The sequence below is a fragment of the Amblyomma maculatum genome, chromosome 3, assembly GCF_055883805.1.
Source record: "Amblyomma maculatum isolate TAMU_Amacu chromosome 3, ASM5588380v1, whole genome shotgun sequence".
In the NCBI taxonomy this organism is placed as follows: domain Eukaryota; kingdom Metazoa; phylum Arthropoda; class Arachnida; order Ixodida; family Ixodidae; genus Amblyomma; species Amblyomma maculatum.
Genome location: NC_139346.1, coordinates 156,829,904 through 156,852,195, shown reverse-complemented (window position 1 = coordinate 156,852,195; position 22,292 = coordinate 156,829,904). Strand labels below are relative to the sequence as shown.

Below are 22,292 nucleotides of genomic sequence, written 5' to 3'. Positions count from 1 at the left end.
GAATGCAGAAATGTGAGGTCTACCACGCGCAAAATTTAGTATCGCAGTTTCAGAATCAGAAATTATGTAGCGTGCTTCTTGTGTGCAAGCGCGTAGGCGATGGCTGCTTCCTCGGCTGCCTCCTAGGTGACCGAGGGGAGGAGGACAGTAGCAAGATGTTGCAGGGAGGAATTGGTGATGGCCGCTACCGCTCCCTCATTCCTGCATGCGGCGTCCACCCATACGGCGGCCGTTTCAGTCTTAGTTTGTGGAGCGCCTCTGCTCGGGCTCGGCAGCGTTGCTCGTAATGGTGGGGGTGCATGTTGCGAGATAGAGGCTTGATGAGAAGTTCTCGATGGAGGGAGCGAGGTATGGAAAGGAGGGTAGGGTCATTCGCTGGGACGCGAATATCTAAAGTCTCCAGGATATGGCGACCGGTGGAGTTCTCGGTGAGACGCAAGTATTGGGCTTGGCGATGGGCCTCCACAGACTCCGCAACTGCTGTGGAGGCCCAGCTGTAGAAGACCTGTGGAAGCGTTGAGTGGGAGGTGTAAGGCAGTCTTGAACGCTGTGCACAGCATGACGTCCAAGGCGTCCGTTTCCTGTCTGTTGTGTCGGAGATAGGGGACTGTGTATAAGAAATGGCTGAGGACGAAGGCGTGAATGAGACATTGGCTGTTCTCCTTCATGCCTTTGTGATGGCCCGAAACTCGACGATTGAGGTGATATATCGCGCCTGTCACCGGCTTTAGTTTCTTGAGAGTTAAGGTGTTCTTGCTATTGCTATGGATATCAAGTCCCAAACCCGGAGCGTATTCACCGTCGGGACGGGACGGCCATTGAGTTCAGTGACAATGGTTGTAGTGTGGCATCTGCGCGTCGTGGGGCGAAGTATAAGGAGCTCAGACTTCTTGTACCTCATAACGTGGGAATGCAGTGCACATATCAAATACAAAAAATTCCAAATCCAAATGAAAGGCAGTGGGGGCTTTACTGGCCAGTATCTGTCTCGGAGGCTCAGCTCTACCTGATCGCAAAGTTCGCAAGCTGACGAAAGCCAGTGGTGCCCTGGACTGGGGCCGCCAACCGCTAGTCAGCCTCGGCTGAAAAAGCGAAAATAAAAGATCCCCATGTATTTAATTTTACTCACTCACTCAATCTTGGGAGCATGAGAGTCCGATGCTCTGAGCGTGTTCTTGTATGAGTGATGTGGCGTTAAGATACCCTTTGTGTCGCCATCACCACCGTGGGTGGTCCATAGTGTCATGTCCGCATAAAGGGTGTGTATGAGGTATCGTGGACAGTTTCCGGGCGAGGGGAATGAGAGTGGCGTTGAATAGGAAAGGAGAGGACGGACCCATGTGGAGTACCCAAGGATGAGGAGGTAAGGATGCCAAAATGAACCTCAGCCGTGCGGTCTTTAAAAAAAATCCTGAGCGTAAATGTACATCCATACGCCTATGTTCAGAGGAGAGAGGGCAGTCATGATCACCTGATGTTCGACGCGATCAAAAGTTTTGGATAGAATCCAGGACTGCGCCTTTGATGGCCCGGAATAGCCGAGGTCGAAGATGTCGTGAGCTGCAGCATGGCGTCCTGGGCGGAGAGATGGGAGATGGGATGGAAGACCACCATGCTGTGCGGGTAAAGGTCGTTGTCCGCCATGTGAAATGTCAATCTCGCGAGCGCCACGTGCTCGAAAAGTTTCTCGAGACACGAGGTGAGCGAGATTGAGCGCAGGTTTTTAGTTTAAGAGACTTGTTCAGTTTTAGTATAAACATTACCTTGGCGTGTCGCCAGGGGGGAGTGTGCCCTCCGCCCGGCATTTGTTGAAGTAGTCTGTGATCTGCGCGATTGATTTATCATCCAGGTTGCGGAGTATAGAATTGAAATTTTGTCAAGTCCCGGTGCTGAATTTTATTTGTCCAACAGAGTGACTATCCCATTCTTCGGCGGTTAGATCCGGAAGGTGGGCAGTCGCCAATTAGTTGGAGGCCAGTAGTTCTTGAACCCCGGAGGCATCTCCGGCCAGTCAAGCAATTTCTTTTTGGGCTCTTCTGTCCGAGCTTCGCAGAAGGGTCTCTGTCACAAACCCCCCCCCCCCGCTTTTACAGCCAACAGAGGCGCGGAATCCCCTTTACGGTTACCCGTCGTCCTATGAGGTTTGAGAACACAGTTAAAAGTTTGGCCGGTCAACCCGTGAAGTACGTGTGTCGGTGTGTGATTGAGAAATAAGTTTAAGAAAGTCACTTTCTTGATAGTAGTCCAAATTACACTTCATTAAAAAAAAAACGCCGCGACACGATATTGATAAAAGACGACTCAGTAAATGACAAGAGGAAAACCCGACAATGCACAAAACACTGCGATAAGATAAGACTAAGGATAACAAAGCAAGTATACTAGATATAATAAATAAGGGCAAGAGTTACACAGAAAACACAGCGTAAAAATATAAAGTCGGATCAAGGTTTAAACAAAGGCGAAAACAATATTCAGTTAACCGACTGTCTGTGGCAAAAAGAATTCTCACGACTTTTTTGTTAGATTAGGCGTCGAATTGGCAGAGTTGATAGGTAGCGGCGGCCGTACAAGAGGAAAAACGATGATTTGATCACCGGCTCGGTGAAAAACAAGACACTTACCCAGAGCGGCCGCGAGAGAGGCCCGGAACACTGAATCTTCCCAGAGCGCACAGCCGCGGGCATGCTGTGGTCTGCCTTTTTATGCTCTCGGCTGTTTGCGCTGCAGCCGCGTCAAGGACGCGCGCTAGCGGTCGCTTCCCCGAAGCGCCATGTCGAAGCATGCTCGGAGGAGCGGGGAGATCCCGTAAGTTCCGCTCTATATGTGAGGCAGCTTGTGACAGTCTCCCAGGTGCCCTTTGTTATGTATTTAGCCCTCCTGGTGACTTCGCACATTCCGATATTATGTGGTCTAGTGATGTCCTTTAATTATATGATGAACATTGGTCTCATCGTATTTCAACAACAGCGCTAACATCGCACAGCACTCGGACGCCTCTCCGTGTTTGGGTGGGTTTGTTGCCTGATTCGGTTTTTTTTTTTTATCCTCGTCGCCTGCGGAGACAGGATACTGAATTCGAAACAGCAGAGAGAAAGCGCTATCGGCACAGCTGCTGCCAAAGTTGGTTTTGGTCCTCGTGTTCGAACCCGACCACCGGCGGCTACGTTTCGATGAAAAGCGAAACCAGGCGAAACGAAGAGGCGTCCGTGTGCTGTGCACTGTCATGCAGTGCACGTTAGATCCCCAGGTGGTCGAAATTACTCCGTAGCCCTCAACTACGGCTCTTCTCTCTCTTTTCCTGCTTTTCCCCACCTTCCTTCCCTAACGGCGCGGCTCAGGCGTCTGCAGATCAATTGTTACAAATGCTGCACTTTTCCTTTCCCCAAACCAATTATTATTATTATTATTATTGATTTAAAGAACCACGCTGGGCAATTAACAATTAAGTACCCACCAAGACTCCTCCTGGGAGGCTGCTCTTCTAGCCACGCAACCTGCCGATTAGTTGCGGCTGGTCGAGCGGGCTAAGCTAGAAGGAACAGCCAGAGGGCTCCTGGACTAAGATGTCCTCCTGGGAGTGTTTAATTTTTTTTATTTAAATGAAGTTTTTTCCTCCTCCTCCTCCTACCCACCAAACATAGCATAAAACCAAAATTACTACAACATTGTGCAAAATCTGAACCTGAACAAGCGGGCGAGATATATTTTTCGAAGAGCGCTGATCGAGAAGAAGAGCTTAGCAAGTATAGCCAGTAAATTTTTCTTTCACAGTTGTCATTTGTCCAGATACCACAAAGCATATTTTTTTTTTCTTTTTTTGCCTTTCTGAGCGAACTCCAAGTTGACTGTTGAGACCTATACACGCGGCCGATTGTACGGCTCCGAAGGTCAGAACAATGAACATCATATATGCAATCAAGCACAATCACATGATAGCATCAGTAAGCAGTACTGTGAAGGAATCAACCGCACCGGCGTCCTCAACCATTCTTGACAGATATAACGTGATTGCCCTTGGGCTGCAGGCTAGCGTTGTAGATCCCCTTGGCACCTTTGATGGTACGCTCGACGTTTTGGCCGAAGTAAACGCCTATGACTACCAGCACGACGGACACGAGCAGAACCATCACCACGGTGAAAATGTTGACAATGTAGTCGGGGATGACTGGCGGCGGTCGCCTGTCCTGAATGGTCATCACGTCCGGTATGCTGTCACCCAAGGAAGCGTCCAGTTCGTGCATGACGGCGCCGTCCGTTGATTGCGCTGAAAATGCGCTTCGAGGGTCGGCTATAGGGCGATCTCAGCAGGGATGCCACGCGCGAATTAAGGACCGCAGGGTAAGCTTTAGCAAGATGCAAGAGCTGCAGTCCTCGGTCACGTGACGAAGCCGCCACGTGCTCACATTCGCGGCTCCGCTCTAAGAACATGCTCATGTATATTTGCACTGCTAAATTTCTATGAGAATACCTCGTTCTGACAAATTATGAATGCTGCAAAGAAAATACGAGTTTTAATGTGAGACTCGTTATACGGCACCGTGAGTTAGAAGCGCGCGCTCATGCAGTGTGGTTATAGCCCTTCCAAAGACATTTCAAACACAACGTTACCAGAATAGCCGGCCGACAACATTACATGACAACAATACATAAGACAGAACATCTTATGAGAGTGTAATGTGAAGTCTACATATATAATGGTTCGGCGAGGTAGTGAACACGGCCGAAAGAGAAAGATCGCGACAGCCGGCACGTTCGGTGCGTGCACGTTCTAGCATGAGCGCGCAGGCCCGGCTGAGACGAAGCTGCTGGCTGGGTTGCGCTCCATTCACCGAGCCCTCGGCGCTCTACACGGTCCCGACCTCAGGAGGGAAGCACGCCTTCTGGCAAGTAATCAAAACCTACGCACGCGGCTCACCTTGTCTTTTTCGTGTGCCGAAAATTGGTACAGCTACTTTTTTCAAAGGTTTAGAACCCAGAGGGTTTATAAGCCGTGTAGTGGAGATTCTATAGCACCCGTAGATGGATCCTCGTAGGGAGAAGACAGGTACTCGGGATTAACACTGGGGATGCATAACGAGCCTAGATTTCTAACAAGGGCGCACAAATGTATATGCGCTACCTCGTTCGTACTTTTTACTGCTATGGCATCAAATATTCCAAATAATCCACTGGCGACGACTGGATACCAGAGGTAGACGAGATGCTGCTCGCTATTGCGAAAATTTGCTATATCGAACAAAGGCAGAAAGTTATTGCAACTTCGTAGTCTATGTTAGTCTGAGCCCCTTTCAGTTCAAGCTTCTTGCATCAGTATATACCTTGTCCTGAAGCAGCCAGATTTAAGTAGTCCTCTGGATTATTGTGTTTCCTCAACACAAACATTTGTAAAATGATCAAAACTGCTGCCTATGAGCTGCTTGTGAACAAACACAAACAGCTGTAGGTAAGGGCCTCAGATTAGTCTTCGCCACAGAGTGAAGCCCAGGCAATAAAGGGGCCATGCCCTTGAACTGGCAAGCCTTGTAGTACGTGGGGAATGCAGGCTGGACAACGATACACTGCAATAACTGGGGAAACTATCAAACTACAGAATGAGCAATGACTGGACTTGAGCATTTGCATTTCCCATGTCCAGCACTATCCTAAACTGACATATATGAAAAGCAGTGGCTTATTTGTTTGTAACTGCACTGCGGAATCAACACCTGCAAAGCTGCTGAAATTTTTTATCTGTTGCCTTGCACACAGGAAACTCATGATCAAGGGAAAATTGAAAATGTTGGCTTGCTATATTACAAGCATTACAAGCAACAGACAGTACTAGTCAGCACACGTGTCCAGTATGCCCAAATAAAGAGAAAATGTCTAAGTGGTGTAATACGTGAAAAATGACTGCTATTAGGTTTTAAATTTTGTGCTAGTGGAAGATGCTGGTACCAGCATTGATGGCAGCTGCTTTATTTTACTGCATGACAGCCAAACCTAGATTAATTCATTTTCTATGTTGACACTATTAAATAGATCAACCGAATTAGCTAGCCTGAATGTAAGCAAAGTAAAGTATAAAAGGTAAAACAGTGCAAATGAAACAAGACAAGTGAGGAAGGAACAAAAAACATGGGCACAGAGGAAGTCTGCACCTGCTTCCTCTCTTGTCCTGTTTCATTTGAGCAGTTTTACCTTTTATGCAATGAACCAACTAGCCCGCAAAAATGTTCCAATAAAGGAGAGCAGTTTGAACATGTATACTGATTGCACAACACTTGGCTTGATATATAATGTGCAGGTTGCATAAAATAAAATTTAAAAAGCATGATTATTCCTCAACTTCAAAAAAGCCAGTTATGCGAGCAAAGTAGTTGGAATACAGGTGGTATGCTTGCATCTTTGCAACCATGAAACACACTTAACCAAAATGGTTCTTTTTCCTCCTGTGCCACAACCGCATTCTTTTTTTTTAGAGGCAAACAGCTACAGCAACTTCATCGAATACTAATATGCACACCTGTTCTTTAGAAAACTACACGCACTGCACCAAATTTGAAAGGCCGTCGTGGGGCTAAATGACAATGTGAACACACCGAAGGACCGCTACTGAAGCTGTCCAAATCATTCCTTCTGAACATCCCATTTCTAGTAGCAAACAAAGCTTGAGAGCCCTCTTTCTGCCACCTCCGTTGCTTTTACCGTCAAGCTTGCTCAGCACTGCTCGGGCGAGTGCAGGCACATCTCAGTTGTGTAGCTAATAAACCAGCATTTGTTTTATTCAGAGAAATTTTTGGTGTACACATGTAACTAAGTCATGGCGATTGTACAGAAAATATGGGCAAGAAATTGAGAACCACACACAATATACACACACAAACGTGACAAAGCTCAAAATTCACAATGGCAGCCTCTTGTGGCAACTTATATTCACCTTACAGGATAAACCTTAATTCCAGCATTTTCCCAAGCACAACAATGCATACCCACAAATATGTGGCATAACATAGTGCTTTAATGCGAAAACTATTATGAAACTTAAAGCGCCAACTGTCCGGCCGAGCATTCAAATACTATGCTGCCATCACTAATTCTGGCCACAGCTTTGCTAGTTCAGAACCAGCAAGAAACCGGGCGGCCCGATGCTTCAAAAGCGCTGTTTCGCGGTCACCCAATAAGCACGCACACGCGCACTCATTTCCCGTTTCGCGATTTGGTATACATAGTGACGCTATGGGGAACAACATGAACGAGCCCGTTCCACAAACAAGCCCCTCTGGTCCATAGGAATGTCGAACGTAACAGCGCGACGTTCAATCGGCGAGCGACAGACGCGAGTGGTCCTTATGACTTCTTGTACTCAATCCGCTCCACTTTGACTTCGTCGCCGATCAGCTGGTAGACGTAAGTGACCACCGTGGATGACTGGATGTCCATGAGAACGAACGAGGGAATCACGTTGCTCTCGAGCGCGTTGTAAGCGCCCGTAGCTGATCCGGGGTTGATGTAGAACTTGTTCTCGTGCTCGTACGCCTCGAAGCGGTGCGTGTGGCCCGAGATGAGCACGTCCACGTCCAGCTGTCGCTGAAGCAACGCCAGACTGTCTGGGTTGCCCCACGGCACCACTTGGTGGCCGTGGCACAGGCCAATGCGGAACTGGCCCACCGTGACTACCTTTTGCTCCGGGTAGTTGAGGTTCTCGTCGAAGTCTCCGCGCACGACATGCACGTCGCTCGCCAGCGTCTTGAGGTAGTCGTACGACTCCTTGGTGCACAGGTTTCCCGTGCATAGAATGTGTTGGATGCGACCGGGCACTAGCAACTTTTTGAACTTGCCCGGCAAGCTGTGGCAGCGATGCGGGACGTGCAAATCGCCCAGCACGAGGACTAGCATGATTTTCGAGTCCGTGGGGACAAGGGGACGATCGACGCGCTCACGTTCAGGGCGCTTTTTTCTCCCTCGAAGAAATCCCCGGTGGCCAGCGAACGGCGAACACCGCCTCCCTTTTGGTTACACGCTTGCGATGACGGCGACAGCAGAAGAGCGCTTATAATCTTTGGTGCGGCGATAGCCTTACAAAAGTGAACGCAGGTTAGCTGCACTTCACATGCGGCATTAAAAGAAAATAAGGGCGCTTCGGTCACGAAAGGCACCACCAGCATCGAGAGCTGCACTACGTGCGTCACATGTACAGCAAATAGCACACGTAGCGTTTGCGGCGCCATCGTGTGTTCTGTGCTTGAGTGATAGCTAAAGTTTAGCACGAATGGCTGTTCTTTTTCTAAGGTGTCATTAGTAATTAGTGCATTGCCATGCAGTAAAAAACGAGCTTTAACGATAAAGAAAGTATGTGTTAAAAATTCACAAATAAACTGCAAATTGTCGGCCCATTCGCTTCTCCAGAATCGCTACTAGTATATGCTTCCGAGACTAAGCGGTCGCATTCCTCTAGCACAAAATCGATCTCGTGACCAACGTGACGTCATCAACGTCATGATTTCGTTTGTTTTGATTTTGCTTTCGCTATCGGACCGTCGGACGATTGGATGCAGCAAATGCAGGAAAAGTAACGAGTAGTCGCGGTTGTCAAGGGCTGCCGCTTCTTGCACAGCTGCCGCCATACCGCTCAACTTATTGCACGTGTCATGCTGGACAACTGCATTGTGCGCGGTCGCAAGAGTCTCCTCCACCTTCGGTCAGGCTGCACAGTGCGCGCCGTGTTGGCTGGCAGACAGCAGGTTTCGGACGGGATGGAGAATATGAGGGACTTTCCCGGACGTGACGGAGGAACCGTTCTGGTGACCGTCCCGGAGCCCGCACCAATCGAAACTCTATAATCTCCTTGCGGGCCGCTAATCAGCTCTGTTGGCCCGACCAGTCCGACGAAGATTTCAGCATTGGGTGAGCGACGGTCGTATGCTGCGGTGCCGTCTTCAGTGCGGTGTGGGAAGGAGACGCGGCGCTTGGCCGATAGGACGAGGAAAAATTGAATTGGACGTGATGCGAATAATGGATGCGATATTCATTGCTCCGCTGTATGGTTGAAAGGTCCATATTAGGCCCATATTACTAGCTTTGGGCGAAGGAACGAGGGGGTACACGCTTAAACACTGGCCAAAGCTGTAATTTTAAGCAACGTGCAAAGTAGAACATTCTACTAACAAACAGTTAAGACAACAAATCTGCCACCGTTTCTTGTTGCTGCTGCAGTGCACTTTATGTTGCTCGTGTGGTGCAGTTAGCGCTCGCATATGTATTTGACTAAACTTGTGGTTTCTGATCTGTAACTTACTTAGCTCTCAGACCATATGACAGTATGCAGTGTCCTGCATGGTGTGGAATGAATATGTCAACAGAAACGTATGCTCATGTGTGTGTTTCTTTTTCCTTTAGTGGATCACGCATATCAAGACCAATTAATACTCGGATTCAACGCCAGCCATGCCTCCAGAAAACGCCCCAGCCAACAAAATGCTCAGAGATTTTCAGTGAGTGAACTTGCATTATTTATGTTGCCCTGCAATGCCTAACAAGTATGCTGCCGACTGGAGTGACCACACTCATTGTGATATATTCACATCATAAATCCTTTGAAAACAAGGAAAGGAGCTCGTCATCTGAGAAAGTCTTCATAATGTATTTTTGACAGTTTTTCCCCGTACTAAAGCTATTGAAGAAATTTTCTGTAATAGCTGAATGAAGGAAAATGGGAAAAGTAAATTTCAATGGCTCTGACATATCCACTAGCTTGATTGAAGTAAACAGTCACAACACCGAGTCTGTGTTGGAAGTTTTCTGCTCTGCGTACAAGTAAGGCAGGTGTGAGGGATGTTATCTTTCAAGCTTTGCTCTCATTAAGGACCAAATGGTTTATTGCGAATAGCTGAGGAGAATACTTAAAACTGTGAGGCAAGAGGTATGCACAGCATAGATAGGTTCAGAAACTTGACATTTGAAACTGGGAATGCGCAAACACCTAGTAAGTAAGTAAGTAGTTCTGTGTAAGTCTTTACGTCGAAGAGGTGTGCCCGCTGCAATAGCACGAGGTTCTCTGCTGCCCGCAGGGTATACATCCTGACGTGGAATGTGGTGTGCCGAGCACCGATCGAAGACCTCCGCTGTGCCTTGGGCCTAGAGCCTCCCATCATACCAGAGGCGCTGCCAGACATGTATGCCATTGGGTAAGTGTATGGGAGACGTTACTTTAGTTCTCTTTTTGTTTCAATCATGTAAGCAGCACAGAACTTGTTAGGAATTAGAACAGTATCCCTTAATTTATTATAACCCCTTAATTAGAACCAGGCAATGTGTCTTAATTGATCAAAGAACATTCTGGACAGTAGCAGTGATGAGGCTATATTTGAAACGTGCTAATAACTACACATATGTCTGGATGAAATAAAAGCAGTAGAGACAACTTACAGAGTGACTGCATGGTACAAGAAAAATGCAAATCAGCACAATAGGAAAATGCTTGTAAAAATTAGTCGTTCGGACTGTACAATTCCAATGGTTTAGAACATTTTAAATATAAAATGCTGTAAGGCTCAAATGATGTAAAAAAAAAAAAATTCAAAGGGCGAAAAGAAGTCATTTCTGTCACGCCAGAAAAGGAAAAAAGTTTCTCTGACAGCTCTATTTTCTCCCCATCATATAGAGTATCAGAGCTGGAATGCAAGCTTTCTAGACATGCCTTTTCTCTTTCTCTCTCTCTGCCTGTGTGTGTGCGTGTATGCATGCATGTGCATGACAGCACTGGACTGAGATTTTACCTTTGTTATGTTGTCCACATTAATTTATAAAAATGTTGCTTCTGCACGTACAACTTACAGATTGTTTTGAAAAAGAAAGGAATGCAATTGGAACTATTTCCAGGTTCCAGGAGGTGAGTGCAAGACCTCAGCACCTCCTGTCCCAAGCCTTTTTTGAAGAGCCCTGGATTCAAGCCGTCAGGAATGCCCTACACAAGTACAGTTATGTCAAGGTACGTCCTTGCAGTGCTTTACTTTTGTTTTTTGCCTTTAACAAACAGCCTCTGAAAGACTTTGCCTTTGGCGACCTTAAAGCTGTGGTCATTTCTGCAGGTAACCTTGCATGTGTAACATCACTGATGCAAAGTTGCCTCTAGAAATGACCACAGTTAAGGTAAGGTCACAAACCAGGAAATTTTAAAACCCATTTGCACTGAAATGAAACACCATTTGGCATGAATGACCACGAGACTGAGTAAACTGTATGATGTAACTGTAAAGAAAAATTCTATATATATAAAAAACTCTGGAATTCAATTCAACTTTCTAATTCATTTGCAAGACCTCTTGCATTAAAAACATGTTGTAGAGAAAGTTTCAGATGGTTGGATCTTGATCATGCGTGCCAAAATAGCAACTAAAATATTTTTCTTAGCTAGAAATACAGCACCACTAGTTTGGGACAAACAAGTTGACATTAGTTCGTTCAAGCCCCCCCCCCCCCCCCTTTTGCTCCTATTACAAACTTGTGTACGCCACGTAGGGAAAGCAGCCTTCTGTCATGCTCTAGTGTGCACTAATAATACTGGGTAGCAATAGAAATGCCAGCAATGGGATATGCTACCTATTCCATACTACTGTTCTACTTTCTTTTGGTCTGCATGGAGGGGGGGGGGGGTGTATAATCTCAGGGACATGTACTGAAGTAAAACTTGTTGCTGGGCTAGTTGGTGCATAATTGATCAAAATAAGTTAGTGCAAAACTCGATAGACACAAGAAGAGAAGACAGGACAATGCGCTTCTGTCTTGCTGCAGAGCACTACTGTGTACAGACAAAGCCATAATTCTTTTTTAGGCTAAGTGAAATGAGGTAATAGGATGCAGCAGGCACATATCCACAATGTTTTGGTTGGCAGCACACTAGTTATTTTCTTGTATCGAGCCAAGCTGGTGATTAGAGCTTGTTTTGAAGGTTAAATATGTGCCTTGGGTGTAGAATACTTTAGCCATTTATGACTTTATGATGTATAGTGTTGGTTTGTATTTCTCAGTGTGACTATTTGCGCCCGTCTCGTCTCCTCTTTCGCCTGTTCGTTGCATTTTGCACTGATCTTTATTGTGACTGTTTGCTTGCTGAGTCAGCTTTCACTTATCATGTGACTTTACCTGTTTCTAAGAATACCATATACCCATGCATAATGAGTGACTTGAAAAGTCAAATCCACACACTTTACTATTTTGAGCTTACAGTTACATAGTATTTCTTGGATCTCCCTCTTTTAGTTACAAGGAATAATATTTCAATATAATGGGCAAAAGACTTATAAACCATCAAAAAGTGAAACCAGGTTTTGACCAACAAATGATGTTCCAAACTTCCAGGTACTATCACAAACCCCTTATGTCCATGTTGAATCACTAAAATGGTGATCAGAAGTGATGTCAGTCATTATTTGTCTGACGTGACCAACAATAAGCTTGAAATTTCTTCCTTCAATAAACAGTGTGAATTAACAGGCAGGCGGCAAAGTTGCTGCCTACTGACATTGCTCCGATACAGGCTGCAGAACAGGAAATTCTTTTATTTCATTTGCACTAAAATAACGCCACCCAGCTGTGAAATTTGGCACTAAAGTTAAGAAGAGTAAGGAGAACTTACTGTAAATGTAGTAAAATTTGTAAATCTAAAGAAGAAAGGAAACACTAGTCACGCTATATGTAAACCCTGTTTATAGCTGTTTTCCTATACAGACAAAGCTATGCTGGCATCACAGTTCAAAGAACCGTTTAGTTGTTATATAACCTTTTAACAGCCTACTGCAGTGTTGTCAGAGTGTGTAGCCTATCTCTGGTGCTCGCCGAGAGGGCCGTTCACACTCAGCTCAACCTGTGTTGCTAGCTATTTGTGCATCAAACTAGACCGCACTGGTCTTCCCTGGTTGGCAGGTGAAGCATGTGCGTCTACAGGGCCTCATCTTGACCATCTTTACCAAACGTGAACACCTGATCCAGCTTCGGGGCATCCAGTCCACCTACACCAGGACTGGCCTTGGTGGTGTCTGGGTGAGAAAGGCATTTGCTTTTTTCTATCAGACATCTGGTTTCTGCCAGAGCAGAGCAGTGCCGTGCGCTTTTCTCAAGCCCATTCAAAGGAACTTTCGGCATCTGAAGGCTGCAGCAGCGCTCATTTTTAATAGATTACTGATGGGATGATGGTATGCAGAGCAGGTAGAAAACATATCCTCTCTTCTTTTTAGGGCAACAAAGGTGGCGTAACCATTAGGCTCTGCGTCTACGGTTGCTCCATCTGTTTTGTCAACAGCCACTTGGCTGCTCATGAGAGTGAAACATTCCAGCGGATAAGCGTGAGTGTTGGTTCAATCGCTATTCGTTCAAGCAACATGATTAATCACTATGTAAACTCGTGAAATATGATGTTCGTGTCTGAATTTTACCATAAGCCAAACTCATTTGCTTCACAGGAGTATAACACAATAATTGAGAAGCAAAGATTTTTCGACACCCAAGCTACAAACATTTTGACACACGAGTAAGTCCCCGTCATTTTTTTTCTATTCATTGGGAAGACTGTCTCTGTCTCACGACACACTGCTTGTGCTTTTTGTTAACAGCTACTCATTCTGGTTTGGGGATCTAAACTTTCGGGTGGATGACTGCACCATGGATGAAATGAAGGCTTCCATTGAGAACAACACCTATGACCAGATGCTGCAGAAAGACCAGGTGAGACAGGCGATGTCAGTGTCACGTGCAATTCCTTTTTTTTTTCCTTATTCACAAATGCTTGATACATGGTCATATTGCTTGTGATTGTTAGCTAAAATGCTGAGATTCGTGCTCTACCTTAATAAAGGACTCTGTTTTGGTGGACAAAATTTACAGCTGAATCGTGTGCGGAGCAAAGGTGAAGCCTTCCACGAGTTCTGCGAGAACGATATCACGTTCGCACCAACCTACAAGTTCCTGATTGACCGCATGGGTTACAATTTCAGGTATGCTGAAGAAACTGAGACCATAAAGGTGCACTCAAGTGCGTTTTGGAAAACGTCATTCTCGGTTTTATTTTATTTTGGATTACCTCCAGCTCTGCACATAACCAGTGTCACAGCGCAGCAGTGTCTTCAGGTTCGTACGAGAAAAGAGAAAACAGCAATGTTATGAGAAGGATTGCCTGCTATAGGCAATGGGCATTCGCTAAGAGCCGCCGCGATCGCCTAGCAAGCGTCACCCTGTGAGCAGCGGGGAGAGTATTGCAGGATCGCTCTGGCGTAGGAGGCTGGGTAGCGTAGCGCGAAACTGAAGACATCGCAAAAAAATAAGCATGCGAACGAATGGCTATCCCGGAAGAAATTTATGCCTTAGATATCAGTTTTTATTTTGCAGATGCAATTTAAAAGCGAGGCGCGTTTTTTTGAAGCAGGGCGCTAACATGAAATGAAGGAGGGGATGTCCGGCTCCTCTGGAAACACAGCAAATTGCACGCCTCCGACGATCAATGCGCAGCCGCATTTCCTCTTAAAAACACCTGCATTAAATGTCCTTATAGTTTTGGCTGCTTTTAAATAGTTTTTGCATGTCTAATACGGCCAGCTCCGTGATGCGTATCAGTTGTTATATTGTTTGGCGACGCGGCATAATTTTGATGTCTTAACGGTGCGGTACCCGAACTCCCTGTACATGGTCGCCTGTAAACATTTTAAGCAGTGATTTCGGCTAAAGCTTCTCTCAATAAAACCTAAACTATGTCTCTGCTCAGTCGGAAACTCTTGGATGGTCCCATTTAAAAAACAGAATCATGTTGCGCCGCGTATCTAGCCGCAAAAGCCGTCATGTCATAGTTTTTAGCATATTTATAGAACAAGAATTCTAGGAGTTTGTGAGGACACCACAGTACTCCCCAGGTCCTGAGGCTAAGTGCAGGACAGTAAGAACAACAAAAATGGTACGATATTAACATAGTTAAACTTATTCAGTAGCACGGGTAAAAGCTTTTCGGCAGAGATAGAAGTTGATGTCGACGACATGCAGAGAACAGCGCGAGAGTATGTTGCATTCTGCACGCGGGGTGATTGGCTGCGGTAATAGCTACCGGACTTCGTATCCGCTTCCCACGAAAAATTACTGGATTCAAGTCCGCTCATTTCCGACAGCTTTTTCCCTCTGTGCTCGGCAGAGGCTTTACGCAAGGTTCGTGGTTGCATTTGACCGTATTAAGTCTAGTCTGGTGCACTAAACATACGTGAACGTGGTGCAGCTGTTGCGCTACTCATTCAAGACACGAAATTTCAATGACGAACCGGCAAGTCTGGCGTGTTTACACAGGTAGTAAAGAAAATGTTCATCGGAGATTTGTTGGACATATGTGGAGAATAGTATGCAAATGCAAAAAAAAAAAAAAAAAAAAAAAACAACAGCTGCTAGTTTATATTTGGCTAAGGTGAAATCAAATATTCTAAGTTAGCGAACAGCTGATTTCAGCTGAACTAAGGTCGTAATAAGTTTCCTTCGCACATTTCCACCACTGAAGATATTTTCACTTTGGAGGATACGGGTGATAATCCTTTGGGACGACCTAAACAAATAAGCATGAATATTTGGAAAAACTTTGTAAACTATTTCTTTTTTTGCACTCTCCCAGCATACCCTTAATGTTTCAGTTCAGTTCAGTTGTTCAGTCGTGTCCGACTCTTCGTGACCCTAAGGACCATGTCACGCCACGCTTTCCGGTCTCTCACTATCTCCCTAACATCACATAACTTCATCTGCAATGCCTCGAGGATGCCATCTAACCATCGCGTTCGCTGCCTACCCCTTCTCCGGCGACCCTCAACCTTTCCCAACATCAAATCTTTCTCCAGCGACTCCTCTCTTCTCATCAGATGACCAAAATAGCTGAGCTTTAACTTTAGAATTTGACCCTCCAATGAGCAGTCAGGGTTTATGGTCGACAATATCGACTGATTTGATCTTCTGGCAGTCCAAGGAACTCTCAAGAGTCTTCGCCAGCACCACAATTCAAACGCGTCAATTCTTCGGCGGTCAGCCTTTTTCACAGTCCAACTCTTGCATCCATACATCACAACTGGAAAGACCATAGCACGAGTTATACGGATCTTGGTTGGCAGACTAATGTCTCTGCTCTTTACTAGGCGGTCAAGGCTAACCATTGCTCTCTTTCCCAGAAGCAGGCGTCTCCTAATTTCATGGCTGCAGTCTCCTTCCGAGGTAATCTTGGAGCCCAAGAAGAGAAAATCTGTCACCGCTTCCACTTCTTGTCCCTTGATGCTCCAGGACTTGATAGGGCAAGACGCCATGATCTTTGTCTTTTTAATGTTCAGTTTAAGCCCAAACTTCTCACTCTCTTCTTGTACGCGCATCAGAAGTCTCTTGAGTTCCACTTCACTCTCTGCCATTAAAGTGGTATCATCCGCATATCTAAGGTTGTTGATACGTTTTCCAGCAATCTTCACTCCAGCTGAAGACTCGTCCAGACCGGCCTTCCTCGTGATGCACTCTGCATATAGGTTAAATAGGCAGGGCGACAGTATGCAGCCTTGCCTCACTCCTTTCTCAATCGGAAACCAATCAGTAAGACCATGCCCAGTTCTGAGTGTGGCCTCTTGCCCTTCATACAGGTTCCTGAGGAGACAGATGAGGTGAATTGGAACTCCCATCTCTTGGAGAGCTTGCCACAATCTGCTGTGATCTACGCAGTCAAACGCTTTCGCATAATCAATAAAGCAGAAGTAGATGGGTTTCTGGAACTCTCTTGCTTTTTCCATGATCCAGCGAAGGTTGGCAATTTGGTCTCTAGTTCCTCTGCCCTTGCGAAACCCAGCTTGCACGTCCGGAAGCTCCCGATCCACATACTGCTGCAGCCTACCTTGGAGGATTTTCAACATCACCTTGCTAGCATGCGAAATAAGCACGATCGTGCGGTAGTTGGAACAATCTTTGGCACTGCCTTTCTTTGGAATGGGGATGTAAACTGACCTCCTCCAATCCTGTGGCCACTGCAGGGTTGTCCAAATCTTCTGACATAATGTATGCAGAATGTTAACAGCGTCATGGTTGAGGTTTTGAAGCAACTCAGCTGGAATGCCATCAATTCCGCTAGCTTTGTTCTTAGCAAGGCTGGCTAAGGCCCATTCAACTTCACTCTTCAGGATGCCCGGCTCGATATTAGTAATCACAACCATTTATGTTGGGTTTGCACATTCGGGTCCTTCTTGTACAGTTCTTCTGTGTATTCCTGCCACCTCTTCTTTATCTCCGAGGCTTCAGTGAGGTCCTTGCCTTGTTTGTCCTTTATCACGCCCAGCTTAGCACAGAAGCTTCCTTTGATATCTTTGATTGTCTTATACAGAGCTCTTGTGTTCCTTAATTGGGTGTTGTCCTCAACTGCTTGGCACTGTATGTTCAGGAAGGCATTCTTATCTCTCCTTGCTATTTTCTGAAAATCCGCATTGAGAACCTTGTATCTTTCTCTTTCTCCCATAACTTTTGCCATCCTCCTTTCCTCAGCTATTTGCAAAGCCTCTTCAGATAACCAGTTTGCTTTCTTCCATTTCTTTTGCTTTGGAACTACCTTAGTAGCAACTTCTTGTATTATATCACGAACATCAGTCCACATGTCTTCGGGCTCTTTGTCTTCTAGATCTAATTCTTGAAATTGATTCCTCACTTCCACAGCATATTCTAATGGAATTTGATCCAGCTCATACCTGATAGGCCTTCTAGTTTTCTGTGTTTTCCTCAATCGAAGCTTAATTTTGGCAACAAGAAGCTGATGATCGGACCCTAAATGTTTACCAGCTGTTAATTTAGATCAGGTACGACGGGCTCAGTAGCATGCCTCAGGTAAAATCTGGCTCTGCAGCAGTCTGTCCGGCGTGCAGTTGTTTCTGAAATTGGCATATATTTACAATCAAATGGGAATGAACTACGGCAGGTACAACAAACGTATTGGTGATGGTAGACATATAGCGAGGCAGAAATTCTGAACGATTTTTTTTTTCTAGAAAGTTTTATTAATATATAGCGATCGCCTACCAATTGGTCTGAGTGTCTGTTTCATAACACGTAGGATGGGCCTCTTCATTTGCCTTTGAAACGAGAACAAAATGCTCGCTCCCTATTCTCTGCTGACGTTTGGGGAGGAAATTTAGATCGATCTTGCGTAAGCTGCATAGATAGCACTCATCTCCCGGTAACCGAAAAGTGCTGTATCCAGCCTGAGCTAACGTTTGCCGCAAGATCAGCCGCAATCAAATAGCTGTCAAGCATGGTCATAGAGAAATATTATATGTTCATGCCTGCGGAATCGGAAACACAACGATTTATGCTTAAAATTGGCTGTCTTTGCTCACTAAGAATGCAGCAGCATCCTCGCAACAAACGGATTGCTGAAGTTTCCCACGCATGGCCGGCGAGCGTATCCTGCAACGCGTGCACCGCTCGCCACGAGCGACGCTCCTGTCGGCACCGGAGTTGCGTTCGCCCTTTGCCTATACTCGTGCAACAACAACACGCCTGCATAAGTGTGGAGATTTTAGCAACGGCACCTCCCCCAGAAGCCAGCATCTCACAGCATGGAAAGAGCCCTCTTACGTCGTCATGATGTTGCCGCTCTTCACGCTCGCATTAGCGGTCGCTATCCGCTGGTGCATTTGCCGCATAAGGCCCGTCGTTGACATCACACTGAGTGATCTTCAAAAACATGCTGGTCGTTAGAAGGACTACGCTCAGCTGTTATAGTGTTTCCATTGGTCACTGCAGAGTGATGAGGTTTAGTCACGAAAGCAATGAGACAGGGCTCGTTTTTATTGCCAAGGGCTTAATTTGCGGCTGTATTGGCTGTGACTAACACTTTTTATTCACATCGAACCAATAAACAAAATAAAAGCAAAAGTGATGTTTTCCAAAACGCACTTGAGTGCACCTTTAATGCCGAGGCATCGTTATAAAAAGCCTAGTATATGGCGCCCGTATTGCGTTTTGTCTTGTGTGCTGCACATGGCATAAAGTTTTGCACTGTCATTTTGTCACACGCAGCCAGCGCAAGCCAGCGTGGACTGACAGGATTCTTTACCGCTTCACCAAGAATGCCTACGAGAACGTGACCCTCGATCTAAAGCAGCACCAGTACGTCAGTCACGACCTGTACATTCAGAGTGACCACAAGCCTGTGTCTGCTTTCTTCACTCTGAAGGTATGTCACGCTTTCTATCTTGACTGGCTGTTGGTAGCAACCGGTGGTTGTGCTATGGTCAGACAAACCTTGTAATGCTCCCTCCACATGTGCAAGGTGTTTGCCAAGCCTGAGCAGCCAATCATCTACTTCCTTCCTGTGGGCACCTGGATCATCAATCAGGACAGTTTTGCCTGGTACTACACAACTGCGGATACTGAACTCAAGTCGTGGGATTGGATTGGCCTTTACAGGGTGAGTAGGAATAGTCCAGCCGCTTAATTTCTTTGTTCTTTAAAGTGTCCGCATGAAGGCAAAGGAAAACTTTCTAGGAATGATTTCCTTTCGGTGGCTGTCTTGAACACTCTCGCTGATTGTTGTAATGGCACCGCCCTCTTGAAAATTTAAAAATTAGCACGAAGATGAACAGGACACACGTGCTTGTCTAAAGCCCTTCCTTGACATATGATAGAAACATAGGCCCGCATGCATGAAACGAATTAGTCTGGTTCTCAATCTGACCTTAGTCACCGTACAGAGTCCAGACACTTCAGTGAGTTTGAAAAAGAAAAAGCAAGCACAGCGTCCGGCTCACTTTTTTGGTGGGCACCTCAACTATGCCTTGAGAAAAAGTTAAACAGTGACTGAGAGCTTCACTTGCCAATCAGCGTTCATGTCTGTCCTTGTACTCAGTTGCACTTCTGAGCTGCTACCTGCTGTACAGAGAAACAGCAACCAAACACCATAGTCTCTGTGCCACTGTGGGGGGTGAAATATGAGGACGAGATAAGAAAATTAGACTTGATACGGAAGGCAGGCACACCTTGCAGCGATGCATCTTGTACTGACCTCTAAAAAAGGAGTCGCATACCATTCACCAGCGTTTCAAATGAAGACATTGCTGCAAAAGGAAAATATAAAATGCCACAATGCCGGTGAAAACAGCACTTGGTTTTGTGCTCACGGCTTTACATACCAGTCGCAGAAACGTTTGACAAACTGAACAGTAGGTAATGGGCCAACCATAGTTACTGCAGTCGCTGCAACCTTTCTGGACATAGGCAAACTATGTTCATGCTTAGCGACTGTCACCCTGGTCAAATAACATGGGTTCAAGTGACATTTGTATGTCCAAAGGTGCTGGATACTGAGGTCCAGCTTGCAAGTATTGATACAGCAGTGTGATGCTGCGGTGATCAATAAATAGTAAACAAAACATTGTAATTTCAAACAGGTAAAGTTTAAAATGCTACACTACTCAAGTCACCAGTGTATAACTGACTACACAAACGCCTCTCTGAATACATGCTGCACTTATGATTTCAATTGAATGTGGCGGCAAGATGTGCGGTTCAACGTGCTTAAGCTACAAATGGATAATGAGGCATGCCATTTGAACAGCACTGAATTAAGTTTGCCCTCTTGGAATTCTCCGGTGTGCGCTGATATCACATAGGATCTGGATGTTTTTGTGCTTTATCACCTCTGTAGGCTGCATTTGTGACCAGGATCCGATTCCATTAAGGGGCAGCAGCCAAATGGCAAAGGTATCTGGGCTACCATCGTGGATACTGTGGTGATTGAACCGTAAATGCACAATACTGCAGGAAAACTTCAGTAGCCTGGAGGATCACCTGGGCTATGTGTGGGCCTCAACACGCCCCACGGATGTCTACCCTCCTCACCTGAGAGTCCGGCGCAGCCGATCGCGCTCCTCCAGGGGCAGAGCCAATTCTGCTGGTGGTGCCACAGCTGGCGGCACTTCGGGCACACCCTCGCGCCGAGCGACCAAGTCGCCGCCACCCGAATCGGAGAATGCCACGCGCTCTGGCTCACGGCCACGCAAGCCAACAGACGAACTGGGCGGTCCCGAAGCTGGCTTGGACGACGAGCAGAACCAGCCGCAAAGGCCTGCCTCCGGTGTCTCCTGCGCGACGCCGCCCAGCGACAGCAACGTCGTGGAGCAAGCGAGGCAAGCAAGCACTGCCCCTGGTGCCGCCAACAAGAAGCGCGGGGATTCTGCGGTCAGTTGGAAGGCTGCATTGAATGGGCAGTCCCCACACCGTGGCTCACCAAATGACAGCATTGAGGAAGGAGCCACGGCGCATGCGGAGACGCCTCCAGAAATGGGCAACGCGTCGCCGGTGGAAGGGAAGAGCAGTTCAGAACAGGGCGACGATAGCTTGGAGAGCGCTGGCCAGCGTTCGGCGGCGGTGGCACCAAACCTAGCTAGCCGCATGGATGGCTCTGCGGGAGCAGAGGTTGCCCCTCGTCAGGAGTCCACCGCTCAGCAAGACGGTCCCTCGCAAAAGGAGGGTCCCTCTCACCAAGAGGCTACCTCTCACCAACCGAGGGTGCCGTCTTCTGAACGGGTCTTCTACCGGGTGCTTTTCGGGGACCAGACGCTACTGGTTTCTGGCAGGTACCGACTGGTCTACCTGCGCGGCCAGTCTGATGTGCTCGGCATGAGCGAGCCCTTTAAGGTGAGCATATTTGGGAGTGCTAGTATGCTGCAGAGCTTGCATCTATTCTGCACCTCAGAGTAACAGTTGTGAAAATGCTTAGTGACGTCCCTCCAAAGCAAAGAATAAAGGAAGAATAAAAATATTACTTTCAACAAACTACATGGCCGAGCTGATCTGTGAAAAGATAATTGTAGCTTATCATGCACCATTGTGTGCCACTGTTCTGCACAGTGCACGCTACATTTGTAGCTGAGTTAGCAGCACTCAGCAGTAAGCTGAAAGAGAATTCATGTGAATGGCTTGACTGCTGCCGTTTGTATGGCGAGATTGCCTCCATTCCATTTCTGCCTGTAGTGTAGTAGCTATTGCTGGCAGTTTTAGTTGTCAGAATTTCTGGTAACAAAAATGTTGCCACGGCAGCATGATTGTTCAGGGTCCTCGTATGCCTGCATGTGTATGTTGTCTATTATCAGAATATGACAAGTCTCTGCACAGATTCTTTTGTCAGAATGACCATATCAGCTGTTGACGAGTCTTGTCAAACGCTCATATTGGCACTTTTTTTCTTTTAATGCTGCATTGGCTGCACAGTTCATTAATAATGTTGAAGTCGACAATGTGCGAAGGAGTGAGTACAGTGGTTGCTTGTTCTAGCA

General features: G+C 46.4%; 2 protein-coding genes across 3 annotated transcripts in view; one reads left to right on the top strand and one right to left on the bottom strand.

Annotated features, from left to right (window-relative positions):
• Positions 1–6,736: 6,736 nt before the first annotated feature.
• Positions 6,737–8,163, bottom strand: Vps29 (vacuolar protein sorting 29). The gene has a single exon (XM_084598343.1). It carries the CDS (start codon positions 7,879–7,881, stop codon positions 7,333–7,335), a length of 549 nt encoding a protein of 182 aa, XP_084454469.1. The 5' UTR covers positions 7,882–8,163; the 3' UTR covers positions 6,737–7,332.
• A 297-nt stretch (positions 8,164–8,460) lies between these two features.
• The window catches only part of LOC146196585 (inositol polyphosphate 5-phosphatase K-like), a 15,189-nt gene continuing 1,357 nt past the window's right edge, over positions 8,461–22,292 (top strand). Inside the window, exons 1-12 of one of the 2 annotated variants that reach the window (XM_084598340.1) lie at positions 8,461–8,889; positions 9,382–9,476; positions 10,053–10,169; positions 10,864–10,972; positions 12,907–13,023; positions 13,218–13,325; positions 13,443–13,510; positions 13,593–13,704; positions 13,864–13,973; positions 19,036–19,192; positions 19,289–19,426; positions 20,779–21,654. In XM_084598340.1, the coding sequence (XP_084454466.1) occupies positions 9,430–9,476; positions 10,053–10,169; positions 10,864–10,972; positions 12,907–13,023; positions 13,218–13,325; positions 13,443–13,510; positions 13,593–13,704; positions 13,864–13,973; positions 19,036–19,192; positions 19,289–19,426; positions 20,779–21,654 (1,959 nt within the window). In that variant the 5' untranslated portion in view covers positions 8,461–8,889; positions 9,382–9,429. The other variant, XM_084598341.1, reaches the window with a different exon arrangement.

What these genes read in the sequence shown, in the direction of transcription:
- Vps29 (XM_084598343.1), bottom strand. Translation starts at nt 7,881, where the DNA reads ATGCTAGTCCTCGTGCTGGGCGATTTGCACGTCCCGCATCGCTGCCAC.